Consider the following 14,575-nt stretch of genomic DNA (forward strand, 5'->3'; position numbering starts at 1 on the left):
GTCATATGCAAAAGTCTTGGTAGAGCTTGAGATACCACTGTTAATTTTGTTGATAAATAGTATGAACAGAAGGGGCCCAAATACACTACCTTGAATGACTCCACTTGTCACTGACTGGTTCAGAAAGGATCTCACCAACCCTGACTCTTTGCATTCGGTTTTTCAGGAAAGACTCAGCCTAGTTTAGTAGTTGTGGCTGTAGACTAAAATCCTGTAGCTGTTTGAGACAGGGAGGGAATGCCTCCCTGTCTGACATGGAGGGGGGGGGGTCAGAAAAGTTTTCGTGCCAGCACTTGGGAGGCTGTCCTCCTGGTGAAGAACCATTATTTCTTCCTTCAAAGGCTATTTTGGGCAGTTGGAATTGGGACACATGCTGAATGTGTCCCAACCATCAAATCTGTTAGAATTGGAGGGTCTGCATAAAGATCTGAGGCTAATTCAAGGAGGACAGTAGCTGTGTTTTTTTTTACAGTTGGGCAAGGCAAGAGATGCCAGTGAGCTTTCAGAGTAATTTAGTTACAAATGCCACCAAGTAGTGCTCATTGGCTTTTAGAGTCCATGTCTCTGCTCCACTTGTTGTAATTGGAACCAGTAAGGTACTGACAAGTTGTATCTTCAGTTTTAAAGGCAAGTATTTATTTCTACAAATAGAGCGCAGTGACTTGGAGCATGTAGAGGAAAGACTCAGGTGTTGTTTCATGTCTTTTGAGGAGTCATTTGTGGATGTCAGCACACTTTCTAGGTAAACAAACTGGTTGAACCACTTCTTTCCTTGCCCTGAATAGTGACTTTATTGGGGGATGGGGTGGGGGGGTTGCATAAGTAATGAAAATAAATTAACTATGTTAATCATATAAATGTAGGGGTAGAGGACAACTTTTCCCAGTCTGGGATTAACTCTTCTGTGGAAAGTATGACATTAAAAAGAATCAATGTTTGTGTTTATTGATTCAGTGCCTTATTATTTTTTTTTTTTTTCACTTTATGGAATCCATTCCCTAGTTAAGGGGAGATTTTTCAATAACCACAGATTTTGTTTTGCAAAATTTTGTTTCTTGTTCTGTGCACTTTTCTTTAGCTGTTCAGAGTCATTTGTCTTCTTTTGTAATTTTTTGAGAAAACTAATTGCTCAAAATGCTTAAACAGTGTGGAGCACACTTGATAGAACTATTCTTAATATTTGTAAATGAGCTAATTAGCTCCCTTGGAAAAAAATTGGGCACTAGAAATAAATTTTGACAAAAGAGTGGTTTCACTCTTTTCATTTGCTGATGGTTCAGCGGTTGTTCTAAATCCAGCAAAAGGTATGCAGCACCTAAATACATCATTTCCAGGAAACTCTATACATGTCCAAAAAAAATATCGGGGCTTATGACATTTGAAAAAAGAGATATTTAACAGGATTTTACTGTTTATTTAGATCTTCTTTGTAGAGTGTTGTCTTGCTTGTTACAAATGTTGAAAGTTCTTTTAATTGTATATGTTGTGCCATTTACATAGTCCTCTCGAAGAAGCATCATTCCAGAAGCTCAATGATAAGATTTAAAACAGATTATTTCTGAATTTAAATTTATTAGTTTCTATAAATAATTCCTTTACCTTAAGAGTGTGGTATACAATTTGCTGTAAAAGTTTTTGTGTTTTTTTTTTTTTTATTTAAAAGTTAATATTTTGATTTACCAAATGATTGTCATATCTGTTTCTATATTTGGTATTTTTTTTAATATGGTATGAGATATTTGTAAAAAAACAGTAAATTAAGAGTTTTGCTCTTATCTGCTTTTATTTTTATTGAGTTCAAAGATAGTGTTGTTCAATTTACAGTTTCTCCTCCCAGACATTATTCTTTGCAGTGTCTTTTTAAACTGATGTCTTATTGACAGAGTTTTTGTAGATTGTAGAATTCTGTGTTAAAATGTATGAAGGTTAATAAGTACATTTTATAAACATGGCAGGTGTTTTAAAATCATAGTACAGATGAGCAAAATACTCTGCCCAAGAATTGTTTAACCCTGTTTGTCTGATGAGGCATATGTTAATCTTCAATCTTTATTGTTTTTTTTTTTTTTTTTTTTTTTTTTTTTTTTTTTTTTTTTTTTTTAGGGACCACAATATCTACATCTTTACCATGTTCAGATTATCTCATCATATCTGCTCCTGGCATGATTGGTACTTCTGTTGAAGGAAAGATCCATGAATTAGAAGACAAGGCTGGCTTTACTATTTTGTCATTTCCAGATATTCCAAATGTTGCTATTAGTTGTTTCACCTTAAATTTTGAAGATATAGAAGTAAGTTTACCGCAGATAATTTTTGGCTCTTCATTCTCGGTGCAAACAAACAGCTCCTCCCACTTATTCTTGCATTAGCGCGTACAAACAGCTCCTCTCATTTGATCTGCCATCAGCGATCCAATTACCGTGGAACACGTATTTTGGCAGAAACTTTCTCAAAATGCCTTTGAAACCAACTTGAGACTTCGAAACCTACTTTTAATTCCTAAAAACATCTAATAATAACATTGCACTACTAATTACCGATTTTCGTATATGTATTGGAATAAATTAATTTAAAATTAGATTCTTCAAAATTTAGTGTTACAACGCTGAAGCCAAGTTTCGCTTTCAAGAGAGATCTGACTTTTCTACCTGAGAAAAGATCTAATGTCGCTTAGGTTCTTACGTTCTCTGGAGTACTCGCACCTCGGTCCAGGTTTTTATAATGGGTGAGATAGGGAAAGATCATACTGCCTATAATTTATATGCTGTGTTTCTCCCTCAACAGGACACAAATTAATAATGGCATAAATGTTCCTTTCTTATTCTTGAATTTTGTTACAAATAAGTTGCAACTACAACCATAGCTTTGGTTGCACCACAGTGGTTAATACAGAATTGTACTTTGAAAAAACACAGCCTATACAGTGTTTAAGATTCTAGAATGCATAATGTTTTCTAGTTTTAATATTATTTTCTGAAATTGTATAATATTTTCTTGTTCGTTTTAATATTTTCTCAAGCTGACCTTAGCTTGAGTCCAATCAGGGTCTTACAGAAAATTCAAGTGATGGATGTATTTAAATATGAAACTAAATTCTTGTCATTTATTATACATCTATATTTCCGTGTTACTAACGATAGTTAAATTTTCGAATGCTTACTTCGGTGAGAATTAAACCTTATTGCTTGATGTGCTTCATGTTTTTACTTCTATATTACAATAATAGCATTGTGTTTGTAATCAACAAGCTCAGCAGGCTATAAGCACTAGCTTTGGCAGAAATATACACCATCTATGTAATATATACAAAGTGTTTGCCAAATTGTGTGACTGTGAAATATAAAGCACCTGATCTCAATGGTGCTTTATCAAAACATCAGACTGTTTTGATTGATTCCTTAAATTATCTCTGCACAATGGTGAAGTGAAAGAATTACACCGCTCCTGCATAAACAAAACTGAAAATGTGAAGGGAAGTCTCGGAGGAGATATGGGCCACACTTCACGCCCTCAAATCATTAAAATATGAATTTATGGTTTTTGTGATTACTTACTTTGCACTTTTTTTATTCTCATATTTGCTTGACAAATTTTAATCTTGGATGTCTATATTTTAGTTTTGAATTTGGGCGTGTTATAGTGTTATATTGGTTATATTTGGGTGGGTCCCGGAGTGGGTGCTTAGAACACTTGGGTTGTTGAAGTGATTTCGGCCCAAAAGAAGGACACTAAAACTATGATCTTGTGTTGCATGCAATGATCCACTGGGAGAAAAAAATGAGCAATCATGGTTGTAACATTGCTTCCTTATCCATTTTAGACTTTGGTTATTTGTATACATTGTTACTTCATTATGCGCCAACTAAAAGAGAATTGGTCAGGGGTTGTTTTTGTAGGTGGAAGGGGTAATTGAAGCCTCAGAAAGTCTATTCTCAGACCCAAATGTTTTCCTATTAACAATTGAATTTTAAATTCGCTATGTGGATTGTAAAACATGATGTTCCAGTGACTATCTAGGTAATGAAACTGGTGTTCCTTGCAATCCGGATTGTGGGTTCACAATCTAAATTCTGGGTTTCGTTGGATCAGACACCTGAGGTCTGCAAAGCTGTGCACGATCATCCTCCATGGCAATCTATTCAAAGTTTCCCTCTTTTCACCCTCCCATGAAGTTCAATTTCCCTTAAATCCTTTCTTACGACCTCTTCCCACCCCATTTGAGGACAACCTGCTTCGACCTTAGATAGATGGCCCAAAGTATAATCTTTGACAATATGTCATCCTTCACCCGCAAAACGTGTCTTATACATCTCAAACTTTCTCTCATTACAGCCCTAGGAAGCAGATAGAAACACATATTTTGCACAGTTAACTGCTTGAAATATGGTCAGTCAAACTGGAGCCGAAAACGGTCTGTTAGCAATTCCTCTGATAAATATATAATAAATTATCCTCCATCTTTCAAAGTGGACACGCCTCAGAACAATAGTTGACCACTATCATTTTGATCTGGGTCCGCAGACTTATGTTTTTATTCTTCCAAATTTTTTTCAACTGTAAAAAAATAGATTGGGGCTTGGCTATTTAAATTTTACATCTCCACTGCATCTACCATCTTAACTAGCAATACTACCCAGGTAAGTGAAGCTATCCGACAAAAAGCTATCCTTTTGAGCAGTCATCTCGTTTGATCTTGATAAATTTTGATCAATTATCTTGTTTATCAGAGGAGTGGCCTGGAATCGTCAAACTTTATTTATTTAGAAAGTCGTTTAAAACAAGAGTGGGAGTCTTTAACACATAGTCTAGTAACTTGGAACTATAATTGCTTAAAACTTTCTTTTCCAGTTAATATGTTTAGGTTTTGTACATCCCTATTCTAGACAGTAATGTAACAACTTTTATTTCAGTATTGCTTATCGGCTTCTGAAATTTGAGTGCTTAAATACTTTTTCAAGTGCAATTAATTTAACTTTTTCAATTTTTTTTTCAGTTCTGATACCTAGTTTATGTTCTATAGATCGCTTAAGCTGCTGGAGGATTGCTAGAAATCCCACAGTTTGAATGCAGTACAGAGCGTTAATTTCTTTTTTTAAGTTCAGAATGCTTCCTGTAATGAAGAAAAAGTTAGCTTCAGTTAATCAATTATTAGCCTCTTTTATTCTTCATGTTTTTATGTTTTTACGAAAGTTTCTCATGACAAGTTAAAAAAAAAAACAAGTTTCTCATATGAAATTTCAACTATATACTATCTATGTGTTATTTTCTTTAGCTTATGAACTCACGGGGAGACTTGCTAAATTTGGTAGGGCTTGATCAAAACCTTGGCCTTCCTCAAAATTCCAAGCCCAAAGCATTGCTGTTATTTTCCACGTGTCAACTCTATAGTTTTGTTGGTACTTTTGTGGAAAAATTTTCTAGGTAATTTTTTGTTCACTTTCTTGAATAATGCATTCTTTAGAGTGTAGGGTTTTCTTTTTTTAGCTACTTATTCTTCTTTATTTTACTACTTACTCTTCTTTACGACTTATTTTATTGTAGAATTCTTTGTTTCTGCTAACTCTTCTTTACTATACTAATGATTTCATTGCAATGTTTGCTCTTCTACCCTTGTTCCTTTTCTACTCTTGCTTTTCCCTTTTCTCTATTCTTCATCTAACCCTTCTTGTTTGTCATTTTTTCTACTTAGTCTACTTTTTTTGCTGCAGGAATTATTCTTCAACACTGTTTTCCTCGGTGTTTTAATTTAAAGTGAAAATTTTGAAGAAATTGCGCTCAATTTTTTTTTTAGTTTTGAAAATATTTTGATTTTTTTCAAAAACAGGAATATTCCAAACAATATTTCAGTTTAAGAGATATAAATCAACAAACAATATGGGAAGAAAATTAATGCAGTATGTCATATTTCATATTGTCACCCTATCATTTAGTCTAGTGACTAGAGGAAAACTTTATTCTACTGTTTGGCAGAATAAAAAAATATTTGTCACTATTAAATTAGAAAAGCCAACGTTTTTGCAGTAAAAGGATCGAGCAAATCGGAAAGTTGAAATAAGGCAGAGTTAGATTTCCTAACCCACATAACTTATGACGAAACGGTGCGATGAGGTGCTCCAACCTGTGTCATAGAACACCATTTGAGAATCAGAAAAAGCCCTCTTTCTTGTTATTTGAAATCCTTTGTCCTACCAGCTCTGCTTTAAAGTAAAGATTCAATATCTGATAATTTGTTATCGTTAATTGGATAGCTAGCTAAAAATCCAGTCTTTCTGTTTGACTTGGTTTCCCAAATTTCTCTTTTATCTTGTGGAATGTGATTTTTGATAGTTTTATTGCCTCTTTGAAGTAAGTTTGGCTTTGCTTCGTTGATTTCTCTCTTGATCATAGGCAGCGCAATCGCACTGCTTAAGTAGAGAACGATGTTGGCACAATGTATTATTTTTTTGTCTATTGGTTTTACACGAGGGCACTTCGTATCGAAGGAGTTGTAGAAACTTCGAAAATGGCTCATTTGATTGGAAATTGGAGTGGCCTGTGCCCTTTTTAATAGTCGGAAGTGATTGGAAGGCAACTAACACCTCTTCCACGCCCACCATTTCCTCAAACACATTCAATCAAAATTTTGAGATAGCCATTTTGTTCAGGGTAGTCTATTTCCACATAGAAATTATGTTTTTGAGGAGAACCCTCCCCCACAGCCCTCAGGGCAAGAGTTGTAAATTATATGCCCTGGGGGCATATAAGGTTTTTATAGAAAGTGTTGTCATAGAAACTTCAAAAAACGCTCATTCTATTGGAAATTCAAAGGGCTAGTGCCCTTTTAATAGTCAAAAGTGATTGGAGGGCAACTATTACCCCTTCCACGGCCTTCCTCCCATTTGCCCATTATGTTTAAAAACTAAATGTTGGTTTAAGATTAAATCAAAATGCACTGTGTTAATGCTAACTCCCAATAAGGCTTCTCAGCAGTATCCCAAGAACGATTGAGGGTATTATGTTGAAACTTTCGGGGCTACTTCTGCTCTTAAAATTTAACCAAATCAAAATAACGCAAGTGTATCCAAGCTAACAAAGAAAGTAAACAGATTTTTTTGCGAATGGTATCAAGTTTTCTATTTCAGGTCTATTAGAGGAGGTTTGAAACTAAATTAAACACTACTATTTGTGTCCAGATTTTTAAAACGGTATATGTTGTTAAACATTGCTGAAAATTATTCTCCAGCATACAAATAGCAGGCCAAACTATAAAGTCTTAAAAAAATGAAGAGATTTAATGTATTATTTTCTTTTTCCCTGAAAAGATTATGTCAATATAAAACGAACAGAAATTAATTAAAAAACTTTTTCCACAGAATAAGTTTCAAAGAAAAGGAACGAACTCCATTAAACCAAAAATGAGCAAAAATAAAATCAAATAATCTACCAAGCGTAAAACTACCACAAATCAGCATCGATAAATAAATGAAACCCAAAACGGACAGAAATTACAATAAATAACCGAGTCAAACTCAAAACAAGCAGAAATTAACAGGAGTTAATTTCTTAAAACCCCTATGCCTTCCCAAGGCCAGAACAAAATTTGCACTTTACTGAAAAAAACAAATGAATGTGCATTGTCAGTTTAATATACATATACTGAAATTTAGTAATCAAAATGTTAGTATTATTTTATTTATTTAAGTTATAAAAGTAAGAACGTTTATATTTTTTCAGTAAACCGCAAATTATGTTCTGGCCTTGGAAAGAGGCATAGGGGTTTTGAGAAATTAATTTATTTATCGATGCTGATTTGTGATAGGTTCACGCTTAGTAGATTATTTGATTTTATCTTTAACGGTTTAACGGTTTTGATCAATTTTTAACGGTTTAGACGTAGTATACCTGAAATTCTAATAATAAACTTGTGTGAATTATGTGACAATGAGGTTTGGCGTGGCAACCATAAAAGAACCAGGTAGACGGGAAAGACCCGGGCAACCTGTCTATGGAAGAAAACATGTTACTTTTGTGATAAAGTGGTGGATGCAATAAGCCCTTGGTGAGAAGCGAGACGAGAAAGACTAGGCCACCTCTCCGGGAAATGACCCATTAGGTGCTCCGGTTCGAATGAAATGCTTCTGGAATTTTTGATTTTCCTTGTCGAAAAACAATAGGCTTCAAATCTTGTCTCGTCAACATGAGGCAGCAATAATGCCGTTCAGAGATAAGTTTGGAGACATTGAGGAGAACTAACCCTCATATTTTACAAGTGTGCCAGCAAGTATGCCAGACCAGGTTGGCAAAATGTTTAGAGTACCTGATTTCTCTAGAAAAGTTTGAGAACACAGAGTTTAATGTGAGACACCAAATATCGGGATTCAATTCCCATTTGAAGATGATTTGGGTATTCTAACTACGGAATTGAAAAAAAAACGGAAAGAGCAATCAAAAGAGACTGCAAATTAAAAATTCAGTATGAGATACCAGACTATATTCAGTTTAAGTTTGAAGAAGATACATTTATTGTAAATCAGAAAGAAAGAAAATCCAGAAAAGACAAAAAAAAAACGATAAAGAGAGAGTATAATTTGAACGCTCTTGTGAAAAACACAGACACTATTGTTTGATTCTTTTGTGAAGATGAGATGTTTGTTGAAACTACAAAAGTAAGGAAAAGCAAAAAAGGAAAAAGAAGTGCAAAAAAAATATAGTATGAAAATTTAGTCTGCCCTAGTTGACAGTAAAATTCTACGTGAAATGTCAGCCCGCATTTGCGAGCTTAAGAGGAGGAGGTTTCCGTTCTCTTAGCGCAAAGTAGAGGTTATTGGGAAGGACCAAACTGGGTTTTGAAAATATATGGTAGCATTGAAGTTGTGTTAACATCGTGAGCCACGAAAGGGACTATCAAATCTTTGAGCCAGTTGGACTTTGAAGGTGAAGGGGGGGGGGGTCCTGTCTGGAGATCAGAAGTAATAGTCAGTTCCCTCAGCCAATAACCAGTTATGAATGTTCATGGCTGGAGTTACCTTATCCACGATTATCCTTTCCTAAGTTCGGTCCGTAAGGGATACCCTCTCCCGTTACCGGTTACTACCTATTCTCCCCAAAGCTTAACCCTATAGTCTTATACCTACTCTTACAGTCAGTTGTTATCAATAATTCCTCCCTGTTTGACTATTCCATGGGTTGGGACCCATAAGAAGTTACTTTATGTTCGAACTTTACTTCATGTTACCTCTTATATTGTGAATTCACCTACTCAAAACCAAACTATTTTGCAATGGTTATATAGCATATTAATCAAATAATCCTTTACTGGAGACACGTTGGATGGCAATGGATCTTCGGCTAAGCTATTCCAAGCAAAAATCGGGTTACCCTCACACTGGGTACAGATGAGTAAAAAAAGAGAAGAAAAGATGCATAAAGTTTGATATTTTATAGTTTGCCTTCTTTTTTTTTATTAACCCAGAGGGAAGCGACTACTGCCATTTATCTTCGTGGGGGCACGTTGCGTAATAGTTAGTTGGTTGGCTAGTTGAAAATTAAGTTTTTTGCATAACTCGCTTTGTCTCTTTGTTATCTTGTGGAACATAGTTTTTTATTCATTTATTGTCTCGTAAAATATAAGCCAGGTTTTGATTGGTTGATCTCCCGCTTGTTCCGAGTAAAGATGTGACCTTTCTTTGTGTTTGTTTTGGTAGTTCAAACTGATTTCTCATTTTACTATTGGTCTGATATTATACATGTTAGTTTTTTTTAAGATATCACAGGAGCTATTTTCCCCTAACCTGAGATAGGTTAGGGAAGATTTTTTTAGTCAATTTGTTCAGCCTTAGAGTGTGATACATACTTTTCGAAGTGGTATCCCTAGAAATACGGAATGCCTGAATATTGTGTTTAATGCTTCCGAGATAATCGAGGCAGTTATCCGCCGCCAGTGACAGGCAGACAAATATATGTCCTGTTTAAATTTTCTAAAAGTTCCTCAGACAATTCAAAGTTAGCTGTGGGACATGAAAAAAGAAAACACCTAGCAGAACCTTAATAATAGTAAATATTAAAAGTGAATTACAGTTTTTTTTCATTAATGTCTTACTTGGATTCTAGTACTTTTGAAGAAACCGTGGCTATAGGTGGTGGATTCGTCGACTTATCATTGACCCTGCCCGGACCCGTGTTTGGGTCTGTCACTGGAATAGCGTTCAGTGGAGACGGTGTGGAAGCAGCTTCTGTTGTTATTACAAGCCAGGAGCATAGCGGAGTGGAGGAGAAAATGGAAGAGGTAAAATTTACCTTCTAATCATTTGACCCCATGTAAATCATAACATAAATAAAACGGCATCATATTGTTGAATTTTTTAGGGGGGGGGGGGGCGGAGGGGTCTTTTTGGATGACTGTGAGTGTGTTTGGGGTTGAAAGGACAGAATATTTAAAGGGAAAGGGGTGTAATGCATCATTTATTTACTGTTATTATTCTTTTTTTTGTCAAGGCACTTCGTATAGCCGTAGGAACTTCGGGAAGATTTTATTCGACTGGAAATTGAAAGTTTTAATGCCCCTTTTCGCCAGTGATTGGAAGGTAACCAGTCTTCTTTCCCACGCTCATTAATTCCCCAAATTAATTCAATCAAAATGTTGAGGTAACCATTTTGTTCAACATAGTTGAAAGGTAAAGTAACTATGTCTCTGGGGATGTCAACCTCCCACAGCCTTTGGAGCGAGGGCTTTAAGTTGTGCAATTTGCCCATTGTTCACATATATTATTTGTTATTGGAAAAGAGGGTATGTTTGACGTTGTTGTTCCAAAAGACCAAGGGAATTCAGGTGAAGTTTTCAGAGAATGTTTAAGACATGTTATGTGCATATTGGTTTTCAAAAGGGTGTAACTCAGGAACGACTGAGGGTTTTGAGTTGGAACTTTCAGGGAATGATGAGGGGTATGATCAAATGACCAAAAAGGCAATATTTGTATGTTATTACCTCTTCCAGCACTACTACAACTACTGCTTTTATAGTGACTACTTCTAAAGCTTTGGATATTGAGGTGAAAGTTGGAGGAAATGTTGAGGGGAAAGTTGAACTAAATAAAAACATACAATGCGCATACAGACTGTTTAGAATGTCTTTTTTTTATTGTCGTTTACTGTGGGCTGTGGTTTACTCTTACTAGGTTGCAGATTTCGCTGCTGCCAAGATTATTATTATTATTGATTCATTACCCGTCAATGTACTCAGTAAAGAAAATAAAGTAAAAAAGGAACGAATACAGATAATAACACAAAAAATACTTGATAAAATCACATGAATCCTTGGCTATTGGAAATAAAAAAGTATATATACAATGGGGATAAAACAGAGTGTAAAAAGAAAAAAAAATACCATGTGACTGTTGTTTAGTGTGCAGCTATTGTAAATTTCTCAAGATTCAAATTTCAGAATTCGTCCATTCTTTCCATAGATTGTGATTTCAGATTGTGTAGAAAGGGAGAAGGCCAAAATGTACATATTGAAGACAAGGCAAAATATAAAAAGGAACAAACACATTTTTGCTGTTGCCCCTTGTGAATTTATCAGGACTGTGATTTCAGAAGGTTTCAGAAGATTCATTAAGAAAAGTGACCTTTTTGGGTATAATAGCCTGTTCAGACGCACGGGGAAACGCTAAAAACCATTCTGTTTTGAGGCTATGACTTTTTTCTAGTTTCCCTATAATACCGACCAGTTTTTCGTGTGTCATCGAGCAAAAATGAGCAAGAATTTTTGGAAGTGGAAAACAAGTCAACTGTTGAGCACGAGAAGGTTGAGATTCGGTGATTCTTATCAAGAACCATTAATTTCTATCTAACCTGAGTAATGCTTCATTCAAAACTAACACGAAAGAAAAAGATACTTGACACGATATACACTTGATCTAGAGACTTGGCGCATACAAGGGCATGTGATCTGTGTTTTTTTGGAAAAACTTTCCACCTATCGTTTGAACACTTTTCCTCTCGTACTGATTCTTTTTTCATCAGTTTTTATAAGAGTTTAAATGAATCATAATATTAAAAATGAGAACGCTGAGAAGGGAACAGAAGTATAATATACTGATTGATTTTCCAGTATATGATGGCCAGAAGAAACAAATATTTAAACAATTTGGGTTTTATTTTACTGAACCAGTTTAGGAATTATTTGGGAAAGACTATTAAACCATTCCTGATCTTAAGAATTGTTTCAAGAAAAGTCTTAAGAAAATATTGTTTCAATTTGTATCGTATCTGACGACCAGTCAGTTTTCAAATAGCAGTTTAATGTTGCATTATCCAAATTTCGACTTACTTTCCAAGAAAACTGGTGTCACATTAAAAATGAAATATGGGTAAAGAATCAGCCAAAAATACGCGAAACGAACATTCGTTTTAAGTTTGAATTGTTATTTGACTCTGTTTTTGCTTGTATTTTGTTTATATAGCTCTTTAGTTTTCTTTGTAAATCCTATTTTTGAAAAAAGTTTCTTTTTAAATTAATTTATTTCAATTGATATTTTTTTTTGTTGGTCAATAAAAAGGAATGTTTTAAAATTTATGTCAGTTTTTATGCTTACAATCATTCCCCTCAACATTCCAGAAAAGTTTCTAATCATTAATTCTAGCCGTTCCTGAGGTATTTCAGATACAAATAATTTCTTAGACCCCACTGCTTTTCCATTTACGAAAAATTAAGCAAGAAAACGGATTTTAATTTTTATAAAGCAGTGAATACAATAAAATAAACACTTAATTAAACAAAAATACTCCGAATATTTCGGCCCCACGTCCGGGAGCCTTTCTCAACGGTTTAAGTTTGGTTCTGAAGCATATATCTTCTGAAAAATGTAGGAAGATTTTCTAGATGTTTTCAGAGAAATTGCTTTCAGATTGGTATGGGTACAGAACTGACTGACCTTATTTCAAACAGTACGCTGTGCAAAAAGTGTGGTTCAATCTCGCTTTCTTGGGCTATAATGAGAAGAAGGTTGATATGCCTAGGATACGTGCTTTGGATGAAGGAAGACAAATTGCCGAAGATCGTTGTTTTTGGTTTTTAACCATCTACGGCTAAACGAAAAGCAGGATGTCCTCGGTTTGTGTGGGAGGTTGTCGTAAGGAAACATTTAAAAGAAATAATTAGAGAGGGCGGCTTGACATGGAGGAGGAGCATGCGGAGCTGCTTCGGTTTCAGGCGGCTTGATGCTGCGATGAGTTCATAGAAGAAGATTTGTTAGAAGGGTTACAATTTGCCTTTAATGTAATCTAAAATCTTGGGTTTGCTTTAATGACAATAGATTTCAATTTGGTTCGAATGAAAATATTCCACAGTTCCTCCTCCTTCTCAAACCCCCCCCCCTCCCCCGGCCCTCAGAGAAGTTTTCATTGGATTTAACATAACTCAATTTTGTAATGGTTTTTGTGATATTATTATTATTAGATATTATTTTTTTTTTATATCAACATTTTTTCTATCTGTTTTATTTCCATTTCTCTCCTTCTCTTTCTCTCTATTTCTTTGTCTCTTTGTCTCTTTTGTTACTAATGGCAATGAACTTATTCCATTTCAGTTAAAAGCTGCAGGGCTGCCTGAAGACAAATCCGTATGTTTCATGTTTGCTTGTGTTGGAAGAGGCTATCACTTGGAATCACAAATGTTCAGGAGTTATTTTCCCAAAACACCACTATTTGGATTTTTTGGACATGGTGAAATAGGAACTGGTCTAGTTTTCCTTTCTTTTAAAAAGAAATAATTATTAGTTAGCTCAGTGTTGGTAACTGTCTTATAAACGTGGAAATTTCAGGTGTGACCTGTAGGCCTAACCACAACAATATTCAGATGTACAATGTGTGTGTGTTAGTATGTTTTTGTGTGCAGGCGTATGGTCTTTATATAGGCCTTAGACTTGCTTCTTAACACTTGAAGTTATACTTTTTTTTTATTGCATCTTGAATGATTAATTTTCCAAGTTTTTAGCTATTATATGATATTTCGTTTTCCTTTTTTTATACTTTTTTTCCCGAGCTGTATAATAATCTCAAGCAGTTGATTATTTATTATCTCGTATTATTTAGCCAAATAATGCATTTTTCGAACTTTTTTTGCAATTTTTGATATATTCCAACCATGCTTAGACCGTAGCCTCTTTCCCAAGAACAGTTAGATTGTTTGCGCTAACTTGACCCCTCCTCCTCCTTGAAAAATAGGAAACGTCTTTTAAAATTATATAGTTTTTAGCAATTTAATTCCTAAAAACAAGTTGACAGATAATTCTAAGTTTGGTATCCTCCCCCCCCCCTCCCCCCAAAAAAAATGGTTTACTGCATTCATAGCAAAATTGACTTAATTGAGGGCACTTTCCTATCAAGCGTAGCAGCAAAAAACTCATTCAGGCTGGTGTAAAAAAAAGGAACTGTAATCTTATCGTCATTGAGGACGCCTCAACCCCCGCAGCAAAGATGAGGAAAGACAATTTATTGTCGCTCAAAATGGTGTATCTTCTCCCCTTGGCTGAAGACACAAGTTCAAGAAGGTATAGTTCAAGAAAGAAGGAACAGAAGAAGAAGGCATGGGATAAAA

At 34.9% G+C, this 14,575-nt stretch overlaps 1 protein-coding gene across 1 annotated transcript in view; it reads left to right on the forward strand.

Moving 5' to 3' along the window:
- Positions 1–13,748, forward strand: part of LOC148941639 (F-box only protein 22-like) — a 48,596-nt gene extending 34,848 nt beyond the window's left edge. Inside the window, exons 3-6 of the mRNA XM_089104217.1 lie at positions 2,104–2,291; positions 5,273–5,421; positions 10,090–10,264; positions 13,566–13,748. Coding sequence (XP_088960343.1) covers positions 2,104–2,291; positions 5,273–5,421; positions 10,090–10,264; positions 13,566–13,748 — 695 coding nt within the window. The remainder of the gene's footprint in view (positions 1–2,103; positions 2,292–5,272; positions 5,422–10,089; positions 10,265–13,565) is intronic.
- Positions 13,749–14,575: the final 827 nt, after the last annotated feature.

The sequence above is a fragment of the Artemia sp. Qi Xiang Cuo genome, chromosome 18, assembly GCF_049724085.1.
Source record: "Artemia sp. Qi Xiang Cuo chromosome 18, ASM4972408v1, whole genome shotgun sequence".
Lineage (NCBI taxonomy): Eukaryota > Metazoa > Arthropoda > Branchiopoda > Anostraca > Artemiidae > Artemia > Artemia sp. Qi Xiang Cuo.